Source organism: Caloenas nicobarica, chromosome 2, assembly GCF_036013445.1.
Source record: "Caloenas nicobarica isolate bCalNic1 chromosome 2, bCalNic1.hap1, whole genome shotgun sequence".
NCBI lineage: Eukaryota > Metazoa > Chordata > Aves > Columbiformes > Columbidae > Caloenas > Caloenas nicobarica.
This window is the reverse complement of record NC_088246.1, coordinates 73,819,281-73,846,451: the sequence shown is the minus strand read 5'-3', so window position 1 is coordinate 73,846,451 and position 27,171 is coordinate 73,819,281. Positions and strand designations below refer to the sequence as shown.

Genomic DNA, 27,171 nt, shown 5'->3' with positions numbered 1-27,171 from the left:
AACATGTGCTCCATTAACTCAGTCTTGTATACAATAGAGAATAAATTAAAAGGTAAATTATTGTGAACACTATGCTCTCCAAAGAGAGAAAATAGAGACAAAACTGGATTCTATAAACAGTTTGGCAATCTACATACTACATTTGAATTTTAGTCAGAAACTCTGGGAGTGACTTCTCATCTATTTATTTAAAACAGATGCCAAATGAATTATATTTACTATGACTTTCTGCATTTATGGTAGCTTTCACATAATTTGCTTTCCTGAAGTTCAATAACATTTAGCAACAGACAGAGCTTACAGATGGCAAAACTGAGACTGAAAAATTGCCAAAACAGTGCTCAAATGCTAATTACGAAGTTCCATCAAGCTAGTGAACAGAGCAGTAAATGTTCCATAACTACTTTTCAATTATTCAAAAACTGTCCCTCTTTTGAGTTTGTTAGGTAACTTACCCTCACTGGAAAGAGGAACTTTGTTTAGTGAAAAGAACGTAAGTGAATACGAGTTGATAAATATTACTGGTAAAGGAATGTGTATCAATCCCCTTGACTTGGTCAAATGCACTCTTGCATCCAATTTGAAATTGTACCCTTTTTCATATCTTGTCATAAAACTTTGGCTGCAACATAAAAACGGATGGCCACGACAGGCCATTCCTCTCTTTCAAGGTGCATCTGCTCATCAAGCTCGCACCTCTCGACCTTATCCATGACATAATCAATCATGCAGCAGCTTGGAACTTAAAAAACCAAAATCGTCACATGCAATAAATTAGCGTAACTTGGCACTACTGGGTGAATATGGGTTGAAAGGCTTTGCTGACACACCAGAGTAGGTTGAGTGCTGGAAACAGTGCAGTTACGTTAGTGCAGGTCTCCACTTGGCCTGTTTGTCCCATGGTGCCAAGATGGCTCTGTTATTCCATGTTCTACAGGGTGTTTCAAAAAGATGGACCCAATTTGAAATCAGTGTATCTTTGACATTGGGTCCATCTTTTTGAAACAACCTATATTTTGTAACAGACTTAACACAGCATATGCTAGCTACCAACTCAGACAGCAAAATTTAAGGCACATTTTGTGTCTGTGCTTTGATCACAATCTCCTTGAAACAGCAATTCTTCCTAAATGTCTGAAAAACATTTTCCACCTTTTGAATACTTTCATAAGCTAGTATTTTGGCAGAAGGCAATCTTGTGAGATATTTCAATTCTTTGTACATTCTTCCTGACTATATGATTCTATTTTCCAATTTACTTTCGTTTAAGTTGAAATAACACATGTGAAGATGCACCTAAGGGAGACAACAAGAACAAAAAAATCATGACCACATGAGAACAATTAACTATAAGGTGATTCGTATTTTTAAAGTGCTACTGTTAAATATATAAAATGAAAGAGACGGCAAGCGATTCAAAAGCAAGTTGAATATAAGAGTAAGACAGATAAATGGACTTAGTCTTCCAAAATTCACAGTGAAAAAGACAGGCTGGTAGTATATTGTCTCCTTCTGTCATTAAATAAAGAAAATTGTAATCTGTACCCTAATGCTCTTAAGTTCATCACAGGACCACATAGACTGACACAATACCTATTCCAAATACATCAGCAGATGCTGTTGTTTTTTTACTCCAATACTGAAAATGAGGAGTTTTGATTTGATGATACTGGTTTAGAAGACTTCCATGTCTCTTTACATCACTATGATACGGAGGGCCACAGGCCACTAAGAATTTTGTATTTCACCAAAGAATCACCAAATAACAGCTTTTTATGCCACTGTTTCAATCATGACTTTTTCATTCTGTGTTCTCACTCTGTTCAAGCCCCAAAGCCCATTCTCTGCTTCTAAAAATCACAGGTGTTGGCTGCACAAACTCAATCTCATTTTTGTTACTTGCAAGCAATCATCAAAAAGAGTAACACGGTAAGATTTCCATACAAATTTCAATTACTACAATAAATACAAAATTCTGTGACGATCTAATCAATAACTTAAAAAAAACCCCCACAACTTTTTTATTTAAAATGGAAAAGAGTAACAACATACCATATTATAAACCTTCTACCTTTAAAATCACAATTTGGTCAACCAGTTGCTGATTAGGTTTCATTAAATGTTAATAAAGTATTACATTTAAATTACTCTGCCTAGACAATTAACAAAGACAAAGAACCACTAATCTCAGATCAGCCACACGGCCAATATTATTAAAATGCCCAAATTAGTCTTCCACTGTGTCCCACTTGGAGTGCAGCTTCTCAGCACTTTGCCAGGAGCTGCTGTCCTTCATTGCTTGATAATGCCATCTGACAATGGCCTACAACACCTTTTACGATGAATTCAAGTGCTTTAAAGAAAGGGCTCACAAAAATGTGCATTTCTAGCAATCTGCAAACAGACAATATGCCTTCAGCTCCTTTGGTTTTAATAACGTTCCCTTTGGAAAGTGAATCAGTTGAAGACTGTTCCAATAAAACAGTAATGAGTAAGTAATAGTCTAGACAAGGCATAAACCACTGTCTATACAGTTTGTGACAACGTCCTTGTTTTTCTTTCTTCCACACTTTTTTTCCAAAGACCATGTAGTGAAGGCAGTTTGATTTTATCCATATTCTTACTGTAAACATTAAGAAATATGCCAAGGACAACCAGTAAGCCTGACCACACGTACCTAAAGGGGAAGGAGAGGAGGGGAAAAAAGTTACCATTAGTACTTTAACTGTGGTGATTATATACCAATATTTATGGATTAAATAAAAATAAAGCCCCTACACTAAGGAGAAAAACGTTTAAGGACAAAAAAAACCAAAACAAAACACAAATTAATGGACTCTGAGAAAGAATTTGCTTCAATATTTATTATTACTATCCTTCCACTTTTACTTTTCCCATCTTGGCTGAAGAGCTTATTAAGGTATATTTATAGTTAAATAATAACTAAACAGTAGATGTTCTTTTGCACATGAATAAAGTAGTCCTGAGGGGTTTTAATATTCTTTTCCTTTCTACAGTTATGAGAGAGATACTCTCTATTACTAGTCCAAAATGTGTTCTCACTCAGTGCCTGATATCCATACTTCCCAATGTAAGCACATTTTTGTTTCCATTATTTTAAGCCTCAAGATTTTCAGCTGGAGTAAACTCCATTTGGGCATGCAGCTGTAAGCTTTGTTCTCAAATCTCAAATAAATTTATACATAGCAATAAAATGGAATACTATTTTGTTTCAAAACAGAAGCAATTAGGATCAATGTAACAACTTAGATGCATTTTTCAGAGTAAGCTCTTCCTTAAAATTAAAAAAAGGGAAGGAAGAAACCCAACCTCAAAAATCCTGCAATTTAATATGCCAAGATAGTAGAAACTTGCAGTTATTTAAAAGGGATAGCTAAGAACTCAAACCTGAGCTCATAAAAGGGGAAACAATATTGTAATGGAGAAAATGCTTTCCTTTAGCCAAATCTTCCTCTACAGAGAAAGTACTCAAACAATTTATTAAGTATCATAAGCACTAGAGTTTATATAATATTTTTCTTAAAAAAAAAAAATAATAATTAAAAAATCCAATGCATGGAATAACTTGTCTTCCAGATCTTATAGAAAAAAAGGAAAAGATTTTCTCTAGTACAATTAGCATCAAGACGCCAGCCAATATTTATAGCAAATTGCCAACATTTGTAAAGGATATATAATGAAAAGCATTTAAGCCTGAATACGATTAGTTGTTGTTATATTTCCATGATTAAGAACACATTTTTTTATAAAATATATTAAAACCCATTTAAAATTATAAATACTTACTGGAATGTGAATGGCTTTGCAAAGAACAAAAAAGAAAGCACAATGGTCATTGCTTTTCTTCCTGTTGTTACTGCAGGGGAAAACAGATATTTACTTCTTTAAGAATGCACTTACAGCAAAATAACATAATATAGCCTTCAATATTAGTAGATAACCTCATTAAGTGATAAAGCATCTGGTTAAAACGATGATCATCCTGTGCAAACACAGACTGCAGATGCCCCAGTCCAGTGCAAAACAGCACTAGAACCAGACACTGTTCGAAACAAGCTCACTGCATCAGTGGTATCAGCTCCAGTCACAGTATCTGCAGCAGAGGAACTTTCAGGACAAGACTATTTAACTAATCAATTCACAATATCTTAAAGTAACAAACAATCCTTGCAAGTAACTAATGGTATAAGCTAATCTGTTAAAGCAGAAAGAAGTGGTATCACTATTTGGATGCATCAAATCTCTTGCCATTTTCACCTCATGTTGTGACAGTTCAGTTGTGTTTTGGGCTTCATTTTTAAGTGGAATGGGATCAGCATCTTGTCATTCTTTTGAAGTTACTGAAAATTTACCTAATAGTGCAGAGAAACACAATTTTAGTTGGAAATCTAAGAGACCAAGGATGTCCCACTTCAATGATTATGCATTAGGAAATTTTCATCAAAACCATTAAGAGAAATTCTTCTACGTGTGTTCTTACCACTAAAAAGAATCGAGGTAATGAGGAACATTGAGAACACAATCTGGTTACCTAAATGGAAGTAAACTATCTGTTTGGGTTACTCTCCAATTGACTACAGCTCCAACAATTATTTGAACAATTTCAATGCTACCTTCTACAAACAAGAATACAGGGTTGCTAGCAAATTGTGTACTGGGAAACCTTTATAGTTTATCACTGAAACAAATTAAAGGAGTAAAAGTTACAGAAAATGTTTTTTAAAAGAGTAACAATGCAGTCAGGCGTACATGTTCAGCTATGAAGGTTAAGGGCCTGAGAAGGTGTTTACATGATAGTGCAGGCTTCTCACTTAAGAAAGACCCCAGTACAATTGTCTGCACCTAAAGAAAACTATGCTTTTTATTAACAGAAAATAATTTTGCTTACCATGACGTACTTTTTACTATATCAGACGGGAAAGCCTTACTTGTATAACTACACCCCCATTAGTCTCACTGCAATATACTGACAGAAGGAATCAATGACTACAGATGTATTTTCATGTTGTTATGGCTAGTAAAGCAAGCTTCATTCTCCCCAACCCTCCTGCACAAACATATATTTACTTAAATACATGTTTTGTAGTAGAATAAACAGGCTTCGCCATTGCTTCATCTGCCTCAATCTCAACTTTTTAGTAATAATTTTCTTTACATTTTTAGAAATTTATGTGCATCAAGTAAAATGATTTTCTATTACATGAAAAATTAAAGGAGAATGAAAAAGAAAATTGAGTTTTAATTAGAAAACAGTTTACAGATGAATAATTTAAAAAATGCTTAAATTACTTCAGTTGTTCTAATTACGATTATTTCTGTTCTTTCAAATCAGTTATTAATTAAAATATTTATGTAACCATTTCCTTCTAAATTAAGTGCCTTTTCTTCTTTTTTCCCAATTAAGTCTGATAATTTCTCATTCTGCTAATAGAAATACAATTTTCATTAAACTCTTTCACCCCACTACCCCCCCCAAGAAGGGAGAGGATGGATGGGGGGTGGGAGGGACAGTAATGAATGTGGTGTTCTGCCAAGGCACAATAAACATTTTCACATTGCTACAGGCAAGACAGAAAGGGCTCCAGTGTTAGAACTGTCAAGGTCACGCATAACAAAACCTGGGAAAGGTTTGCTATTCCACAACATCCTTAAACGTTTTTTTTAGCACAGTAAGACGTTTGTTGGTTTTTTTTGTTTGGTTTTTTTGTTGTTTTTTTTTTAAGAGCTACTGTAGGACATGAACCAACCCTTTCAGCTGGGCCAATTTCCAGTCAGGAGACATACTGAACTGTGTTGAAAACAACCACGAAACAGAAGTGCTGCAGAGATAATAATTTATAGGAAAGCGGAGCACGCAATCCTCAGGTCAGAAAACAACTGTCTGTATTTTCCTCTCCACTACTGCGAATCAAGTAAAGCATCACCTGAGAGAAACCGGCTTTTAGGGGTAGAGGGAAGAGAGGAAAGTAGCTCCATGGCATCTTGCTACACATTTCCCCTGGGGTTCTTGTGACTACCATTTGTAGATTGAAGAAAGGGTAAACCTGAGGATGGAACAAGCCTGGTATAACTGTTCTTGATAGACTACTGTAATGGCTATAGAAAGGGTAGAGGAAGTTAAGCAGGCAGTGACTGACTTATGAAAAATACACTTGAGTTACATTTTATGTTTGGAAGCAACAATTTTCTACAGATAAACAATTTTATGTTCTATAGTAGTTGCATATAGTGAAAAGTAAAAATTTAAGGGACAGCCTGAAAACAGGTGTACAGGAAGATGACAAAAATGATCAAGTGTCAGACTTTTCCTTTAGTGTTAGATACATAAAAAATGTTATCATTACAAGTAACTGCTGTCATTAACTGTCATTTCCCCTTGTTCCAACAGTTGAAGATATTCTGATCTGTAAACACTCCAGTCACTCGACTGTTTTAGGAACTCATAATAATACAGGTTAAAAGCGTTCACTTGTGTCACAAATACAGACACAAGTCACAGTAAACTAGCACAAATAATTTCTGGGCCCCAATTTCTGTTGCATCTGTCTTACTAGTGATTCCTTTGATTTAACCATATACCACTTTTTCCATTAAGGATCTCAGGTAAACTACCGACAGGGTCTGAACATACTTCCTTCTCTGAAGCCATACAGTTGCCCTTTCACCCAGAATTTGTTCAGTTTTAAGAGTTTTCATTGTTTTTAAGGCACACATCAGCCAATGCTTTACTAAAGACCAAGCATAACCAGATGACATTACTTCCCAGAGCAGTGCTGAGATTCATTGTGTTCAGAGGCTTCCTCATTCATAGAGGGCCAATATCAGTGAGTAGGATTTCAATCTCCCCACTTGATTTTTCCAGATGACTGCCTGCTCAACATGAAGAATATGGCCAGTTGCACAAGGCATGAGAGTCAAGTCTGAATATCTATAAAGGCTGAAAATCTATAATGGCTGTGACTGCCTCTTGATTCATGTCCTCCTTTTCTTCATCAATCTGGATACATACCTGAAGCATGTCAGCGCAGATAGGTCTGACTTGCATTTACTGCTAGGAAATTATTATATTATTAGGTGAGAACAACTAATCACAGAAACTTTTTATTTGTATGTGAACTATCACAGGAGCACACCAGATGGCATTTAGTAACCTTCTTAGCCTGGAGAGCATTCCAGTAACTTTTGACATACTTTAGGGACTTATAGAAAAGTTTGGGTTGGAAAGGACCTTCAGAGGTCATCTAGTCCAACCCTGCTTCCATAAGCAGGGACATCTTCAACTACATCAGGTTGCTCAGAGCCTCATCCAGCCTAGTCTTGAATGTTTCAAGGGATGGGGCATCTACCACCTCTTTGGGGGATCCTTTGCCAGTGTTTTACCACCCTCATTGTAAAACATTTCTTCCTCATGTCCAGTCTGAATTTCCCCTCCTTTAGTTTAAAGTCATCATCCCTTGTCCTATTGCAACAGGCCCTGCTAGAAAGTCTGTCCCCATCTTTCTTATAGGCCCCTTTTATTGTTCCACATTCATGTCTGGTTAGCAGACACATCAGTGAGTGGCCCAAATCTTTTCAACATATTACTGATCGGAGTTCTTTACACTTGTTTCCTTTGACAAGGCTGACAGTCATATGCTGTACTAAGCATTTAACAGAAAGCATGACTGTTTCAATTTTTTGTCAGAAAATTACATCAGAAATCAAGAACAACTGAAAGACTATATAGTCTGCTTCTGTCATTGGTAGGCTAGTACCACTCCTGTGAATACAAATGTTGCACTTTAGAGATAATCCAGCAGCTGTTACGCAGACCATCAGAAGTTTGTTTAGTTCAAATTCTGACTTCCAAAACTAATGCACACTCCTTATTCTCTTCAGTTCAAAAAAAGAACTGATGATACGATCATAAAAGTTAGCATTTGTTCCATTTGACTTTATTCTGAACCAAGCCTGGAGTGTACATTTAACATTGCTACAGCAGCATTTCACCGAGAGTGTATGGATGTCCAGAAGCTTTAGGAGAGTTCTTCACAGTTTTTCTAGTAATACCATTTGTTGGAAATCTCCAGAAATTCTGTGCTTAGAGACTATGACACTGCCTACTATGGCTTACTGGAACATCCTTCCTTTTCCTTCCATGTTTCAAAAAATACCTGTCTTTTCCTTACACCTTGAAGTTCCAATTCTTCCAAGAATGTCTGGTTGTTCTGTTTTAGAACACTGTTGTTTGTGCACTAACACAGGCTATGAGAACAAGATTACTTAAGAGGTTCTTCAAAATTGAAACTGTGGCACAGCAAGGATCAGGAAGCTCTCAAACACACACTACTGGAAAAGATCCATGCTACACAAACCACAGTCAGTCAGTACAACCAACAGCAAAAAGCCAGAGTAAGAACAATTCTCCAGGGCTCTGTCCTAAATAATAAAATAGGATTACTTCATGTTTTTATACCAAAAACAGTAAAGATATCATTTGTTCATACCTGTTACAGCCAATAGGGCACCAAAGATTTTAATCAATGCTAGAACAAAGGATATGCCAAAATACCCAGTCAGGGAGAAAAGGAATGCATAACCGTAAGTCTGAACTGGATGCTGCAACAACAACAAAAAAACGTCTGTTAGGAAAATGTAAAACAAACCCTGAGGTATTATAAAATGACATAAAAACACAGACTTTAATCAATTGCTTGAGCAATAATAAGCTGTTCAACAATGCATCCATGCAAAGATCCTTATTTAATTTTAGTTAAATAATGGAAAAATAATAATGAAATTATAAGCTCATAAGTCTGGTCCTGTGATTTTGTTCTGTTTTTTAAAACACCACCCTATTAAAACATTACCCTATCTTATACATCAAAGACTGTAACAACTTGCTTAATGTATGAATTATACACGTCAACCAGTTTACATGATGAAAATAACTTCAGAGAAGTGGTGAGACTTTCTAAACCACAAAGCGCAATGTTTTCCAATGAGGTTTTTCATAAAACAAAGGAAATCTTTACACATACCTTTGAGCAAAATGTTACTGCAGGGCTTAATCCACTAGTGCACATTAATCCAAATAAAATATAAGCAAAACCTATTGAATAGGAATATAAAACCTAGAATAGTTTAAGAGAAAATAATTACTAAGTGATATTATACAGAAGGACAAAATTAAATGCTTTCAAATATTTGGCCCTATTAATATGTTCAACTTCTCAGAGCTGAATTTGCAGTGTTTAAATATATTTCTACTAGGATTTCTATAGTAGCTGATGTGCAGTGAAAAGTGCCCAAGTGTTACAGACATCCTGCCTACCCACAGCTACACAAAAAAAAAGTTTTGTAAGCTAGTCCATTAATAATATCCTGAGGTCAACACTGACTGTGGTAAATCCTTCAAATTCAGGATTTCACAGCCTAAATAAAACTTCATGCAGCTATATAATTAAATTGTTTGAATAATACACTAAACATATTTTGTTTTCTGCTACTTATCCTGAACAGTAAAGATCCACATTACATTAAATGTGCAAAGGGTGAGCACATAATCACTACGCACTGCCAGAAAAAGTGTCAAGAACTTTCATCTGTGCCACTTCACATACATGGCACACCTGTGTTATGGTTATAGGGTACAAGATTTTCATATCTGAGCAGCTCTGACCTAGTTCAGCACTCAAAACAGACTAAACTCAGCCAACAGGTAAGCTCTTAATTTTGTCTGTACCCTTATAACTCGTAGCTTCATACAAAAGCAACATAAGAATCTTCATCCTATCTTTCCCTATGTAGAGGCAACATCAGAAGCTGGAACTGCCCATCCATCCATTCATCCTCCCATGCAGTAGGAGGCATTCAACTGTTTGGGCAACTTTTAGTGGCCTTTTCTTGTGAAAAAAAGGGAGGCAGTGAACAGAACTATTCTACACATTACGAGCTAGAACACGCTGATTTACTACACTTTCAAAACTCGGTGTTAATTACACGCATACATCTTTTCACACAAGTTTCATGAATTCTTTTCTTGTTATACTATCTCAGTTATTTGTAATAATAAATCTATAAACAATCAATAACAATGCCATAAGACAAAAAAACCTTATCACTGCTCTGCAATACTGGAGGACGGATATACATTTCAAGAGCAGAACTGCTTTCAACCTCTTAAAAAACAATGCTCTGATCTTCAGAGCACTTATTTTACAGTGTTTATACACACAAAAGTTAGTCTCTAGTTCTTCATTTGCCTCTGCATCTAGCTTTTCTCCCAAACTACCCAAAGACCTCACTTTTCACAGCCAGGAATGAGCACCACGTTGCTAGTTCCTCGTTAGGCAGAAAGATAAGTCACTTCCTTAGAATCACACACAAGGCAAAGTCAGGTATAACTTTCCAAAGCAGTGGTTACTATTTCAGCTACAATACATTTTTTTCTCTTTTTATAACTGCTTAATCCAGGCCAAATTCCAAATTTGGCCATGGAACAGAGATCCTGTGGGTGACAGGTTCCTTTACTATCCAACTTGATTTCCAGATCACTGTTAACATGATCTCCAATTCAGAAGACCTCTTAAATTTTCATGCACGGTCTCAGGTCGAGAAAAGTTATTTCTGAAATTCTGCTTGTACTTCCGCACTGAATTCTCCAAATAAAATCCTGGAGTGTAGTCTCTAGGCCTCAAACAAAACCTTTATATCCTTTATCACTAGACTGATTATCTACAAGTAGTATGAGTATACAATATGAAGACCAACATTTGTTGGACTAAGGCAGAATAAAAAGCAAAATTCTGGAGACCACACGTGCATTGCAGGTAAGGCACTTAACTGTCAGATGACTGCTGGCAATATGCAAAGTGGGCAAGAAAACAGTTACAGATTGTACTTTGTTTTGGATTTCAGAGATTACAGCTATAGAAGGTTGCGCTGGGTTAGGTGAGGTCCATCTAGCTGAGATCTCTGCCTCTGGCAGTGGTCAGCAGTGAATACTAAGTACAAAAATCAAAGCCAAGAATATAGTGACCCTTTTCAGGTATATTCTTCCACTTGCTAGAAACCTATAACTCAAATTTCTTCAGCCAACCTAAATCCCTTTCAGCCACAAATGAAGCTTCTTTCTAACTAATTTTCTATCTATTTATAAAGCTCATAAATGAGAAACTAGATTTTCTAGTTAAATGTCAAATATATGTCAAATATGCAAATTCAATTTCAGTAGTTTTTTTACTTGTGGCATATTCAGATGTCTGTTATAATAAAAGATTTTCTTGTATTTACTCAATTTTAGAGAAGAAGATGCCAAAGCCAAACATAAGTTTTGTCTAAAAAGAAAAAAATGTCCAACCATACAAACAGCTAATCCACATTCCAAAAGATTATATAAAAAATACTGAAAAAGACTTTTTCAAAATCATGTATTTCACTGAATCAGGAACACACATATTCACCCATTCTGAAAGCCAGTTTTACTGATTTCAAAAGCTTAGAAAAAAGGCTGCCTCTCACATGCTAGCACACTCTAGAATCAGAAGTCTAGCAAAGTAAGAAAAGCCATGTCTTCCAGGTAATACATGCTTATGTATACCAGAAGAACAGTATACATTTTTGAGAGACTAAGTGCATGATCATACAGAAAACACTCTGTTGATTTCAGGCCTGCAGGGTAGACAAAGAAATTGTTGCTAGAAATAAGTGGGTTTGTAGCTGCAAAATCCATTTGAAGTTGCACACAGAAAGTAGCACCCCGAAAGGCTGAAAAACAAAACAAAACAAAAGCCACCAAAAGCTCCCAAGCAAACAGAAAACCCCAAGCATAGTATACCAAGAGCCCTCCTTTACATATGCAAGAGAAAAGCAGATTAAGTCTCATGTTTTGCCATTGTATGCCTTGTCTAAAAATAACGCATTCTTTTAAAATTGCAAATCTGGTATTTACCATTTCTGAATTAGAACCATTGTGCAACTTCATAGCTTTTTCCTGTACATTTCCTATAACTGCATCTGCGCAGAGGGCAAGGGATATTAGGACCACACCTAATATAAGAAAACAAACAAACAAAAACCTGTTCAGAATACTTATCGGCAAAGCAGAGTAGTGACGAAAACCACTCTGTACTTATCCTGAAAAAAATTAAAAATCTCAGGAATAGAAAAATAATAATAAAATCCCCCTCTATATCATATTCTAAATGTCAGCAGAAGTATTTCATTATGCCACTATAAAGCACTGTCCACCCCCACTCCCTCCACCAGTTAAGCACCAAGCTCTGTGTGTCTCTAAGCTTGACAGGAACATCTGGACAGTGCTATAAAGAAGCTTGCTGGAGTTTTGTAGTAACAAGAGTGAAAGAATGTCAATTGCATTTACTGAGGTATTTTTACTGAAGATAAAAAACCAGAGAACATACTCTTTTGAGTAGTTAATCTTAGATTATTTTTCCTGACAGAGGCAAATAGAAATGTTAGCTGTAATTACAAAACAAATGCAAGAGGATTAACAGTGGAAATATTCCATTGTTGAAATACTAATTTTAAAGAACTATCGTTCAGGTACAAAGCCCATGATTTCAGGTTACCATATTTGTTCACGACAAAGTCACTACACCATCAATAATGTAATCAACTTTCCAATAACAAAAATTAATAACTGTCTATCCATGACAGTTACAATTCATTTCCCAACCTCCAAACTCCGTTTCTTTCATGACTGTAGAGACTGTTGTATTTAATGTTGCAAAAGGTAGAGATTAACGACTCACACAGGTTGAAATACCAGTTTTCTTAAGTATATAACATTACAGATGATATCAGTCATCAAAATCATATTTACTGTCTGCTCTATTAAAACATCTTAAACATCTTAAAACATCTTAAAACTGTCGGCTCCTTAAAACATCCTAAGTGTCAGGGAAGAATGAGGAATGGAAGACTAGAAACAAGCAGTGTTATATTTTCTTAATATTATGTTCTTACTATCAGAGGTCTCAAAATAGGCATTCTGACAGACCACATGGAGTATAAGCTCCTGACAGAGAAAAAAAAAATCCCAGCTCCTACGATTTTCAGAAATGAAAGATTTAACATTTTTAAGACCAATGAAGTTTAAGGTGGCATCTCCTTGGCCAGCTTTTGGATATATGGAAACTTCCAAACCAGCGTCTTTAGTTTGAGAACCATTTCCTTTCTCTGGCTAGGGAAGGGAACAAAAAAAGACTCTTCATCATTCAAAGTTATCAGGCATTGGAAAAGGTAGGAGTCAATCGAAATGACACGATAACCTGAATAATATTGGTTATGCTACTGACTACAGTACAGATAAATTAACTCCATGGATTCAGCTCTGGTCCAAAAGTATAACAACACCTCCAGCTCAGCAATAGCCTTGCTGCAGATCACTTCTGTAAAGTGACTGAGTGCATCTTCATCTGCATTCTTATCATGCTGGAACACCAGCAGTGCTTAATGGCCCAGGCACACCACTGGAAAGATACATAGGCTCAGCACTAGATGGAGTTGAAAAGGTTACCTGGAATCTAAGCACGCATGGAAAGGAGAAATGTATGGACAAGACACATGCTCATATTACATACATACACAGTTTGGAGTATGAGAAGAATTGTTCCACTCACTGTGACAGCCTTGCACCTGCCAAACAGCAGCAGCAAAACAATGAATGAGGCCAGTAATGTCATGTAGTATGTAAAGCACGAGTAAAAACGATTGGAAGAACTGGTCCTAAATTAGTTCTGAAAGAAATTAAACCTAGAGGTCTTGCACCAGCAGACTTGATTGAAACACTACATTATGTTGTATTTTACACTATTAATGTGATACTTGAAGTCATTAAAATATTAACACTGCTTACACATTTATAAGCTATTGGATATTTACGCAAGTTCCTCAACAATACATTCTCACACTTGCAATCCCTACCATGCAAATGTGTTAGACTACTGAGTCGTTTAGAGTTTACCTGCCCATTAAGACCTCTTTAATACTCCACATGGTGTGAACTGTGGGTGTGAACTGTGGAGTTGCCCTATGCAGGGACAGAAGTTGGACTTGATGTTCTTTGTGGGTCCCTTCCAACTCAGGACATTCTATGATTTTAAAAGCCTACCATACATAAGATTAGAAGACACAGTAGAGACAGCTAATGAAGTATTATAATATCATCTTAATAATGCTGAAGCTAAGTACAAAACACCTCAGCCTGCAAAAGTCTAAACTGTACCCGTACAAACAGTCTAGGGTGGTGGAATTTTCACAGAATTGATACTTTTACTGTGTCCTGACTGAAAATAGTTAATTCCCACTTACACCTGTAATGCCAGAACAATGGAAGCTCCTGTACCACCAATATTTCAAGACTGTCTCCTTCAGCACACTGTTCTCTTCTGGTTTCTCTTTTGGAAGTCCTGTATCTATTATTCACAGCTGTTTAGGATATCTACTACTACCTCTCCAGTTTGATAACGCTAGGAGATACTTAGAGCTCTTGGCACCAACTCCATCTTGAAGAGTATACCTCTTCCTTAGTTACAAATATGTACCTGTTCTGGCAGAAGAGTTCTGTTTTCTTGGCTGACCTCTTTCATGTGTAAACAAAATCTGGGTAGATTCCTTTTTTGGCCCAGCAATACTGAGATTAGATTTCAATAGCAGGGAAGAAAAAAAAAAAAAAAAAGAAAAAAAAAAGAAATAAAAGGACTTGTAAAACTGTTCATCCAGATAATATTTTACGTCTGCTCATGCTCCATTTTCAGTATTTGCTTCAGACAACGAAGATTATGTATTTTGTTTAACTTCACAGCACAGTTTTTCCCACATACAACAGTGAAATGCAAACAGCTTGTTCTTAACAAGTTAGTTGAAGTTCTATGACTTTATGCTACAATCATACTGGCTTGCATGGCAACAGTTCTACAGAAATGTGCATAAACCACTGGAACAAAATCAGTAATTTAGGGTGCAGTAAGGAGGCAGCAACATAAAACTGCAACTTTAGAAAACAGTAATTTAATTTGCTGTTTATGTTTTTGAAAGTTTTAGTATCCTTAAATACTTTGTTATTTATTTGAAGATACTCTATGAAATACAAAATTAAATTCTGCCTCTCTGCTTTCAGTTCTTATTGTGTGATTTACATCATGAAGTGTAATTATTCAAAAGAATATGACATTTTGCAGAATGAGCAAAGTTTTTAATAATTCTTATCACTGTTTTTTCACTTCAGCACCTACATCTTTCTGTGATATCAGAAATCAGTACATTTCTTGAAGGAAGGGACCATGTGTCTCCATAATTCATCCAAGAAAAGGAAAAACTCCACCTTTCCCATTATAAAAACTTTCTTCTGGTTAAATTAAGTGACATGGGAATAAAACAAAACAGGTAATAGGGAACAGAATAATATAGAAAGAACCTTCTCAGGTGAGCAAGAGAATTTCGAATCACCTTCCTAGAGGCACATCCAGACTTGATCCAGATTTGAATTCTAGTCCTATATTCTATTTTCACGTAACTAAATTCCTCCAAGTGGTGGTGCTCTACGCATCTATATATACAGACTTCAAGTGTTCAAAATAAACTAACAATGAAAGACAATCCTGTTTATTCTCTGAAGACATTTAAAGTTTTTTATCCTGTGTTTTGCACATCTTTGAGGGCATCAAGACTTCACTACACTTGCTGCACTTCACCTTACCCCATTCAGTTGAAGAATCAACTTTCCAAATCTTTCCAAATTTTCAGAACCGAGCCATAGCACATATTTAAAACAATTCAATTTTTATAAAAGGAATATATGAACATTTGAATGCACTTACAGGCTACAGTAAAAAAGAGCTGTAAAGCTAAAACATATCCATCTATCAGAATTACATGCATACCAACATTATACTGTACTCAAAATACATTTATTTTCAAGTAGCCACCCACTTACACCACACATAAACACATTAAATGCACAGCAGGTTATAGAATTCACAAACTTTTGTAATTTCTTCCACTAACATTAGCACTAAAATTACATTAAAAGGCATAAGAATTAATTTATGAGCAAAAGATACATACAGTTTAGACAACATCACAAACTGATCACTACTAACACTAGATGAAGTAATATTTTGTGAGGACAATAAGTCTTTTCCTTAAAACTGAGAATTTATTATTTTTAGGAACAAAACCTATAAATCAGTGCCTCCAGTACTAGGAAATAAAGATTTCACACAGACCTCTGTCATAACAGTTGTTGTAACACATCTCAGAATTTCAAAAGCAGAATACATTAAAAGTTGACTATTCAAAAGTTTCAATGTTCAGTATTAATCCAAACATTGGCCAAGTAAATAACATGGATTTTATGAATAAGCAATTCTCACTTGTCATTTGAGAAAGAAATTCGACCAAGTTTTTAAACCCAAGCAGGTTAAAATCTTTTCTTTGCTTCTGATTTTACACAGTGTAGAACAGTTAGAAGCACTCCAACTAAGAACTACAGCAAATCTGAGTGAGACCATCAATTATTACAAAGTAAACAGTTCAGAAATGGAAAAAAGACTTAAAGGTTTAACTAGAAAAGACAACTAAACTTTTGAAGTTTTAAAATAGTCAAACTGAATTTTATCATATTTATTTAAACATATCTATTGGGAACTAAGTATTTCTTGAGAACAAGCATGAGACATTTCAAGCTAAAGGATGGAATTTCCAGAAATTTTAAGAACCTAAAAACTACCACTTAGAAAAGAAGACCTCTTCTGCCACAGATACAGTTCTTTTAGTGCAAAGCTACAATGAAACCTGCATTATCCATATGATACCTGAAGGAAGTCCACCAAGAACTCCCAGAACTTCTATGGAACTCTTATTGCAGGAAAAAACAAGCATTTTGTTAAACTCTAAAATATAATATTTCTTTACCTGTCAAGTTGAAGTTTGGTGCAACTGTGCTGTCAGCTAAAGTAAACCAGATTAATCCAAGACTCATACATAGGGCTGCAGACACATCAGCAATATTATAACGTTTTCCTAGAAAAGCGATGCAAAGAACACGAACAGACTGTTAACACTCTCAGAATTCCGTATTTATCCTGTTCAGCAAACTAGAAGGCAAAGGAAAAAACATTTCCAACGTCATTCTTTTACTTAAGTAGGAGACTTAATTCTCTGGCCTTTCACGATCAGAGTGGTTTCTTCTACAACAGCAGTGCCTGACATGGAGAAGGACCTTAACAGATACTGATGTGATTCTTGTGGTCAGTTTTAGGGTTACTCCTAATGACATAAAGCACATTTTCAATGCTATAAAGCACATCCTCCCCAACAAAGCACCATCTCAGCAACTTCAGGACAGCTTAGATGTTTTCTTAAGATTTTTCCCTCATGCAAAACATTTTGGCTGCCTTTATTGATTAAAGACAAGTCATTCACAAACCCAGGTGATTTGGGTACTTTTAGAACCCTGTATTGTCCCTTAGTTTGGGAGAGACGAGACGTGGAGGTGAGTGGAGAAAGAAATATTAATAGAGTAGGGAAATGAAAAGGCAGGAGTTAGTATATCTTGTTTGAAATAACATACTCCTTTCCCAGAAGCTGTACTTCCAATATAAGCTTCCAAGGGAATTTTTTTGAACTGAACATTTTAACTGAAAATTTAAAAAAAAACAACAAAAAAAATCACAGTTTCTGAGAATACAATACTACTATGACACAATATAAAGTTTCATAAAGCTTTAAGTGAATGCCAGTCTCTCAGCATTAAAATGATACGAAATGACTCCTAATAAAAGGTAAATACTGTGCATGCATGGCCATATGTAAATCTGCAACCACTAAAATTTCAGCTTCATATTGGAACTAGAAGGCCAGAATTAACTACAGGAACAGAAATATATAATTCTAGATTCTACTTCATAACACTTGCCCATGTGGAGCTTTACTGATTTAATGAATCCTTGTGTATTTAACAAAGAAAAACTTTTATAGTTAAGTCTTCTAAATCCAGAAATACCGAAGCATGTTTATTCACATAACTATAGTCTTTACACATTGTCCTCCAGATCCCTTTTTCTGTTCTTGGAATTTGAACTATGATTTTAGGACTAGCCAAAGATATGTAAAACCAAGTCTATTTCCAATTGATAATTTAATAAATATTTAGGAATTTCAATTAGGAATTTAGGAATCAAGCTTTTCAAGCAAGAAAAGTAGGGGATTTCTTCAGGAGTCATGGCTGGATTTTTTTTTCCCATTTCAAGTTTTCCATTTCAGTATTGAAAATGTGTCATTCATGAAGTGATTTTGTTTAGAAAACAAAGTTGCATTACTTAAAAATTAAGAAAGCCTGCATAAAAATGAAGATTTGCAAGTGAGCTGTATAACTTATTTTTCCCCACATTTTCTGTTCATCTAATTGCATTTGTACATTTTCAGAGAAGATGCTTCAGAAATTCATGTTTTTCCTCCTATAGGAAAAATGCTACCTACCCTGCTCTATCCAAGAACCTCATTGGAATTTAACAAATACAGGATTCCATACATGACTGACTCCCAAAGAAACAACAGAAAAATCATCTAATAGCAGGACTAACACTTACCTTGTATAAAAACCCCACCTATCATAACTGGAATGAGCTTACAGCACTTGAAGATGACTTGAGTAGGGTAATTCAGGTATCCTAAAGAGGTATTTGACAAACCCATAGTTCCCACTGTTAAAAATGCTATTATCATGTAGGTTTTGCCAGGAATTCTAAAAAAATATAAGCATACAAATCTTGGTATTACAGACTCATCTAGAAGAGATTTAGCTTGAAAAATTTAGATAAAGGAGTATGTTTGTAATACAACTTGACCATCTTTCTTACTGAATTTCACTCCATAAGAGAAATTTTTAAATGCACATAAATTACTGATTCCAAATTTCACATATTTCAAATACTGCTAATAAACAGCATTCAAATATAAGACAATAAAAACTTCATGGCTCATGAAGTATTCAAGTAGTAATTCTTTAACCTCCTTCCGAGAATGTATATTATTTACAGAAGAATCAAGAAAAAGGCTTCAGATAATTTGTCAAAAGAAACACTGAAGGTTGGTATACCAAGATATCCTGAATCTTAGTCCTGTCATGGTCACTGTGTCAATTTTTTTGGTGAAGTTTTCACAGGAACATTGACATTTTTAGAATTAAGAAAGCTGAAAAAAGTATATTGTTTTATAAAACTCAACACAACTAAGAAAGAAGCAATTCAGATATCATGAATGGAGGGGATTGTTGAACATTTTCAGATATACTGTTTGCAAGCTGACAAAAATCACCATCTGGCAACAGATGATCTAACAGTAATTTTTAGCAATTGCTGTGCTCACTTTGTGATTTTTTTACAGTTATTGTTGTGCATATGTTCAGGTATTTTTTATGCATACTCAGAGCCAAATTAAGCAACATAAGGAGATGTCTTGCTGTAACCCTGTCTTACCCATAACTCATTATGTGATGTAGGCATACTCTGAGGCATGCAAGAAAATTTAAGAAACAGAGAATTCAGTATAAAAATTAGGAAATAAATTTTTGGCACCTACAAGAAAATGCCTAGGTTATCAAAAGTAAAATTTCAAATATATTTGAGATCTAGATTTCCAACATAGCTTACTTACAGAGTCATGCTCTGCAAGCATTAGCAACTATGTGGTAATCAAAACCTAAATACTAGTTACGGAATGCTCAAAAGGTAACTATGCAATATTATCTGATGCATAATGACTCAAGAAGTCAGATAACTTGAAATACGAGCTGTCAATGTTTAAAATAGAAAAGATTAATTCATTGAACTTACATTGTTTGGCTATAAAATAATTTTATTACCTAAAATCAGTATATGCAAAATCAGCCAAGGCTGACTACAGGTAAGGAAAACTAGTTATGCTCAAGTAGTACAGAATGCTGTAAAGCAATTTTAAAATTCATGTACAACATGACAGCCTCTATTCAAGCTTCCAGAGGAACTCAGTATGCAGTTTGCAGAGGCTATAGTTGGGCATGAAGCCACAGAATGGCCACATCAAGTAATATCAATTACCCCATATCCATAGGATTCAAGACAGCAAGAATCTCCTTGGTCAACTGCAGTGAAACACAGAATAATACTGTGGCAGGGTGTTACGAGTGCTATCTTAAATGAAAAAATGCAAAACATAAGCACATCCTTTGAAGCAAACATACACAGTCGCATGGCAGAGAGCAGACCTCTGACATTCTCCAAGATGCACAGCATGTCAAAGGAACCTCTTAGTGAGGAGGTGCCCAGGTTCAAAGAAAAAGGCATTCAGTGACAGATGGCTTCACATGCTGTGAAGTGCAGTTGGCCCCATTCTAGACGTTACAATCCCAAGCAACACATACATGAGTCAGTCTGTATTGGTTACCTTAAGGGTAGAATATGCTCTGTGAGACAAAGTGACAGTAGAGACAACAAGACTACTTACAGGTCTGAAATCTAAGTGGGTGCTTAAAAAACATTTTCTAACATCGCCCAGTAAATTCACCTTATTTTAACTACAGAACTGCTACCAATGCTTCACAGTACTCATGTTCAAACAACGTAGGTTAAATTCACCATAAATATTAAAAGCTTCTAACTTGATGGGCAGTAGGTAAAATGCTTGGAAAAATACATACCTTCTCCTTTTGTCCTGAATCAACTGCAATTCTATTAGTCCAAAAATAGAATAAAATCCAAATTGCACTAAAGTGAGGTACCAACCAAAAGGTTTAAAACCTTCCACTGAAAATATCAATTCCTATAAAAACAAAAAAACACCAAGGTCACATATAGACACTGAAATATTGAATCAAACCAGAATCAAGGGGTTTTTTTGCTTCACGTACATGCAAATCTAGCCTTTGCAGCTGCTGCATATTAAGTAGAATTTACCTGCCATACGTAATTTGCAAAGTATTGAAAAAGACAATTTAGGTCCTCTAAACTGCAATGAGAAAATTTACTGCTGGTGTAAATCCACTGAAATTAATGGAACGATTCATCAGGGGGAATATATTTGATCCACTAGTCTTTATCTCAAATTATAGATCATTTCCTGTCTGCTTTTCAGTTGGTTTTCAGTTCATTTACTTCAGTAGACAGTTTTTATCCAAAATTTATAAATAGCTTACAATAAATTAAATACAAACTTTCTCTAAAAGACATATTTACTGGTAATTTTAATCTCTTAGGAATGTGCACCTAATATTTTGAGTGTCTATATTAAATGGCACTTGTGAGCTTGTAAATCTGCAGGCTGTAGGAAGACTTAAAGCCAGAGCAATTTGTTATGGAAAATACATGCACTGCATAAAGAATTAGGCAGATGTGTCAGTTATAGAAACAAAAGACTACCTCATATTTTGCTTTTTGAGATTCTGCTTTCAATTACAGATAACTTTGTCTAACTCTTTGGAAGTAACTTTATTTTAACAAAATTCTCAGCTGGTTTTGAAAACTGCATTGGAAACATGGTGATTTTCAATTACCAGTGTTTAAAATCATTGCTTTATTGAGAAGCGCACCTGAACCTAATAAACAAAACAAAACAAACAAACAAAAAACAGAAAAGAAATGAAGCTGCTCAAGATAAAAAAGGCTAGAAGGAAGAGAAATGTTTTACTAAAACGGCATAAACATTATGCTTCTGCTTAACAAGCAACCATAGTTCATGTTTCAGCTCTGTCCTGAAGGGAGAACAGAGAGAACAGTAGACTACTATTACTGTACAGCACTCATGGAACTCAAGGAGATCTAAAGGTTTCAACATCAATGAACACTTTACATGTCAGTCTGTATGGTTCTACAATTTGTTTGTTTTCAGAAGACTATGAAATCACATTTAAAAAATACACATTCAAAACAATATTGAAAGATATATCTTGCACACAGAAATGAAAGATCCAGTTATGAAAGTCCAACTGAATCAAACCTTCTAGGCATGTGAACTCTAATGGAATCTTGCATTACATAATTACTTACTGCTCCTCAATTCTGAAAGCTTGACTTCACAATCAATATCTGCTTTAAACATCTATGCATATTAAAATACATACTATATTATTATGCTATTGAAAAAGAAAAGGGGTAGGAAGAACTGGCCTAAGACATTTACCTGTAAATATCCATAGATTAGATAAAACATAAAAACTCCAGAAACACAGATGAAAAACTGAGTAGGTTTGCTAAATTTGCTGAGATTAATGCCAAGAACTACAACATCATCTACTGATTTGATATGAGGTGACATAGTTTGAGATTTGGAAGGTACACTGATGGAAATGTATTTTCTTGATGAAGTGAATTTCAGATCCATGATTCCTAGTTCGCTGCATTCGGTGCTACTGTTATCTTCTTTCTGGTTGTCTCTTTCTGTGTGTCCTCTATCTGCAAGCTGAAAGAAATGCTAAAGTCAGACAGGACATAACATACACGCTTCCAACAATAACAGTAACCAAGTGATGTTTGTACAGAAAATACAAAGGTTTAAGAGTTTTGTTGGATTGTTTTTATTAGTAAATTTTATGTATCTTTCCTGATGTTCAAAGTTAACATCACTTAGTATCAAAGGCCAACAACATTTTATAAAAGCACTTTTGCTTCATGTGGGAAGTAGTATTCCTATACTCTACAAAACAGACAAACAAACAAAACCCATTGAACTGGAAGTTATGCCTGCATTCTCACATTCATTCACTACTTCTCACACACTTCTGAGGAAAAGAACATGAAGATGGAAACAAGAAGATTAAGAAGCCAGTCTCAGAAATTAGATTGGTTATCTGATGAGGCCTATGGTATGGAAAACCCTTTAATATTAACCACATGCAGCCACTTCCACATGTAATAGAAAACAAAACTGGATAACTGAAGCCTGGAGAAGGAATTTAGCAGCTTAATAGATTGACAAGTAAATTATTTTCTCCAGTTCAGCAGAGAATATGATCTTTGAGGCTTTTATTTTTTTTTCCTTTTTTCTTTTCAGCCTGAAGATAAACACAATGGTCAGTTGTCCCACGATTTTTAAGTGTAGGTCAGCATCTAGTTCACCCAGCAGTCAGTAATTAAATTCTGTTTGTCTCAACTACTTAGTGGTTTGTTTTCCCCAGCTCAAAAATACTTATCACACATGTATGAAAAATGCTTTTCCCACTGTGTTTAAATGGAAAATATGCTAGTATATAAAAGCTATATCATGCCATAAATGTAGTAAATGTAATCTGCATGGACATTGGTAATTCATTATACAATATAAGAAATGACAAGTTTAGCTGAAAAAAGAAGGATTAGCATAAATCTTGCAATGTGGTCATCTTTCCTTTTTTTGATACAACATGTTGTCAGGTTGGAATTAGATTCTTATTAAAGTTCTGAAAGGACAGCTTGGGGACTATAACAGTAGTTTAGGGACTATATCAACTGTTTATGTTTAAATTCAGAGCTTGTCAGTTGAAAACCAAAAGTGAGAAATTTTACCCTTGTGGATTGTTAAGTTAATCCCAAAATGAGGTAGACATAAAAATGGAAAAAGACAAAGTTTAAGTAGACTCTTTTCAGTAAAACCAGAAAAGTACCAATGTCATGCAATGAAGCACTAGTGAGCCTCCACGTACAGTACACACAGAGTTCTGATCATCCTCAAAGACCAATTCAAAGAACAACTGTATAAAAGGTATGAGGAACAGATTGTCCATCTTACAAACTGAAACGAGATGAAAGCGTAACTCGTCTAGCATAGCAAAACCTTGATGAAAAGAAAATAGACTTGCTTCCAATAAAAGTATCACAGGGATTGCCATTAAGGAGGAAAACCAATTATAATTTTAAGGACATGAGAGCAAATGGACACAAAGTGATCATGAACCAACTTTACTAGGAACTACCTTTTCATCCCTAGACTACCTGTATTCTAGAGCAGCCTAAAAAAATGAAAGAAGGAACAACTGAACTGTTTTTAAGGTGAAGTTTATGAAAGCAATTATGTAAAGCTGTTAAGATTGGGTGTGATGATTGAGCAGTCCCCTTCAGTCCTGCCTTTATAGCATTTCCTCCATCATGTAAGAAGAGTAAAGGTGCCTGCAGAAGATACTCAGTGATCCTTATTTGGTCACTAAACCAGGATATGAATTACTACCCTCCTCACAAGAGCTGCATGCGAAGTTAGCATGCTCATGTTCAAGCCCAAGAAGCAAATCACCATGAAGGAATGACAATGTATTTGGAAATCTATCCAACATCGACATCTTAGCTGAACTTGTATTTTCATTGGTGCCTGTTCAGATCTTTCCTGTCCAGTGTGCACTTCCTCTTGCTGGGCACACAGCATTTGTTAATGTCACACTTTCTCAGCAGGAACAAGAGTTGCAGAAATGATGTGAGCCTGATTTTTCACCTAAGCTGAAACACAGAGAATGACATATGCCCAGCAGAAGACACAGCCATGTACTGTTATGTGTGCTTCGAGAGTTCAAAAATGAAGTGAATTGCATAATGCATAGTTTTGTACCTACAATTTCCACTCTAGCCACTAATTTAGATATCATTTGTGTACCATCTGTGTAAGGATCAGAAGAAGTAGAGGGAAGAAGAAACAGTAACAAGTGTGTTGGGTCTGGCTGGGATGGAATTAATTTTCTTCACAGCAGCTTGTACGGTGCTGTGTTTTACATTTGTGACAAAAACAATGCCAAAAACACGTACTAATGTTTTAGCTATTGATGAGCAGAGCTTGCACAGCATCAAGGCCTTTTCTGTTTCTCCCTCTGCTCTCCCCCCCCTCCAGTGAATAGACTTCGGTGTTTGCAGGAGGGTGGGAAGGGGCAGAAGCAGACATATGACCCCACCTGACCTGAGATATTCTATGCAATAAAGCATCATGCTCAGCAATAAAAAGCAAGAGGAGGGGGTGTAGGGAGGTTAGCCATCTTTTGCTCAGGAACTGGCTGGGCAACGGTCTACCTGCGGGAGGAGTGATTGATTTTACATCACCTGTTTTGTTTTCTGTCCCTCTTTTTCTACTTTTCCTCCACTTCTTAAACAATTTTTATCTCAAGCTGTAAATCTTCTTGCTTTTACTCTTCCTTTCCCCTCATCCCTCTTGGGGCAGGGGTAAAGCAAGCAAGCAGCTGTATAGTCCTGAGCTGCCTATCAACATTAACCCACACCATAATTAACACAATTTTCCAATTTTCAACTATTTATATTCAAAATATTTCCTCAGGAACACCAACAGTTTTTACAATCTGTCCATTTAATTTCTTGCAGATTGCTGAGTCTACTACTAAAGTAGTAAGAAACAACACTGATATCTCTATTCACACTCAAGGCCACCCATAAGAAGATAATGCCTAATAATTGTTTTCTCTCCATTACCTTCTAAAGGAAACAAAAAAATTACCACATTCAAGAAACATTTCAAGGAATACTATTTTAAAACTGAAGAAACTGTAAATGTATACATGCATTTGAAACACTCTTCATCAAGTAATTTCATTACTAACAGTGACAGAATTCTTCTGAAGTCCACTAGACTTCTCATACTCCTATTTTTTCTAACTATCAAAAATGTTATTTATCCTCCTCTCACCAAAATCCCTCAAGCAACTGATTCGCCTTTTGAACAAACATGCAGCAAAAATGTTTTATAAAGAGTCAGGTGGATTAAGAGCTGTCTTGATGTGTGTAAAATGGCATATTCCCCTTCTTTTTTTTGTCTCCTCTGTGTAAAAATGCAAACAACACATTCTTCAGATCAAAGACCTTTTGCTCCTTCCCCTTTGAAAAAAAGTCCCATGCAAAGCAATATTTTATCCTAGACCACAAGTAAAATAGAGTGGTTATTACATGAAAAAGAATCAAATGAAGAAGTAACTAGAAAAGCAAAATTTCTTCGACCTCCAAAAAGTTCATGGCTTGTATCAGTCACAGAAGAAACACTATGGAAATGCTGGAACTTTTTAATTTAACCCTGAAGAACATCTTTAAAGGCATCAGTATGGCAGAAACTAGCATCTCAGCACCCTTGTGAGCCATGCAAGGCAAGTTCCATGTTGGCCTTTGCCAAGATTCATTTCCTTTGGAGGTGATACTACAAACACCTGGCAGTAGGATAGCAGCTGGCACAGTAACAGGGATACTCCGGGTTACAGGGACGCAAAACTACATCTGTCAAAGACCTGAGCATATCCTCTGCTTGTTGGCACCTGGTTCCTGCCCCAAAGGCAAAAGAGAATCATAGAATGTCCTGAGTTGGAAGGGACCCACAAGGATCAGAGTCCAACTCCTGTCATAGAATCACAGAATCGTTTCAGTTGGAAGAGACCCTCAGGATCATCAAGTCCAACCATAACCTAACTCTAGCACCAAACCATGTCCCTAAGAACCTCATCTAAATGCCTTTTAAACACCTCCAGAGATGGTTACTCCACCATTTCCCTGGGCAGCATATGACAACCTGTCCCTGCATGTGACAACGCCACAGTTCACACCATGTGTCTGACAGCGTTGTATAGTCGTTTCCTGAATACCGTTAGGCTTATAAATCATAAATTATTAAAACTAACGATAAAATTATAATTAATAATAGGGAAGGGAGGCAGGGACCAGCGCGACCCTTGAAGCTTCCTTTCTGCCCCTTCGCCTGCGCCCAGCCCTCTGCCGCCCGAGCTGCCGAGGTCTGGCCCACGCCACACCCCAAGGCCAGGGCAGACGTGGCTCTGCCCGAACACTTGCCAGCTGCCCCGGGCAGGGCTGGGACTGAGGCTCCGGAGCCGCGACAGGCCGCCCTTCTTCACCCCTCTACCCGGGGAAGGGAACGTCTCGCTGTTCAGCGGCCCCGAGGGCCCACCGCCACGGGACGACACCTCCTCCTGCCCCGCCAGACCCCCGCGCTCCTCACCGTGGCGGCCATGGCCCCCAGTTGCCGGGTGACGCTCCCCAGGAAGCGACCCCGCCCCCTCCCCACCCGTCCCCGGTGCGCGGGGGAGGAGCAACCCCGCCCCCGTACCTGTTCGGTGGAGGAGCAGGGGAGGGGCACGGCGGCAGCGGCCAACCGGCCTCCTCCTCCACCAACCGCCGCTGCGCCCGGCCCGCTCCCTCCAGCCGG

At 36.4% G+C, this 27,171-nt stretch overlaps 1 protein-coding gene across 4 annotated transcripts; it reads right to left on the bottom strand.

Annotated features, from left to right (window-relative positions):
- SLC35B3 (solute carrier family 35 member B3) lies at positions 1 to 27,171 on the bottom strand. 4 transcript variants are annotated; one of them, XM_065629569.1, is made up of 10 exons: positions 27,073 to 27,171; positions 22,183 to 22,461; positions 20,705 to 20,826; positions 18,618 to 18,772; positions 16,942 to 17,049; positions 11,954 to 12,051; positions 9,042 to 9,134; positions 8,508 to 8,619; positions 3,808 to 3,877; positions 1 to 2,677 (listed from the first exon to the last, which is right to left on the bottom strand). In XM_065629569.1, exons 2-10 carry the CDS (start codon positions 22,381 to 22,383, stop codon positions 2,527 to 2,529), a joined length of 1,110 nt encoding a protein of 369 aa, XP_065485641.1. In that variant the 5' UTR covers positions 22,384 to 22,461; positions 27,073 to 27,171; the 3' UTR covers positions 1 to 2,526. The 4 variants fall into 4 exon arrangements, 2 of the variants coding, with proteins under 2 accessions (XP_065485641.1, XP_065485640.1); XR_010605814.1 differs by lacking the exons at positions 1 to 2,677; positions 27,073 to 27,171 and adding an exon at positions 4,279 to 4,373 and having other exon boundaries at positions 3,805 to 3,877; positions 22,183 to 22,453; XR_010605813.1 differs by lacking the exons at positions 1 to 2,677; positions 3,808 to 3,877; positions 27,073 to 27,171 and adding exons at positions 4,194 to 4,373; positions 5,946 to 6,065 and having other exon boundaries at positions 22,183 to 22,453.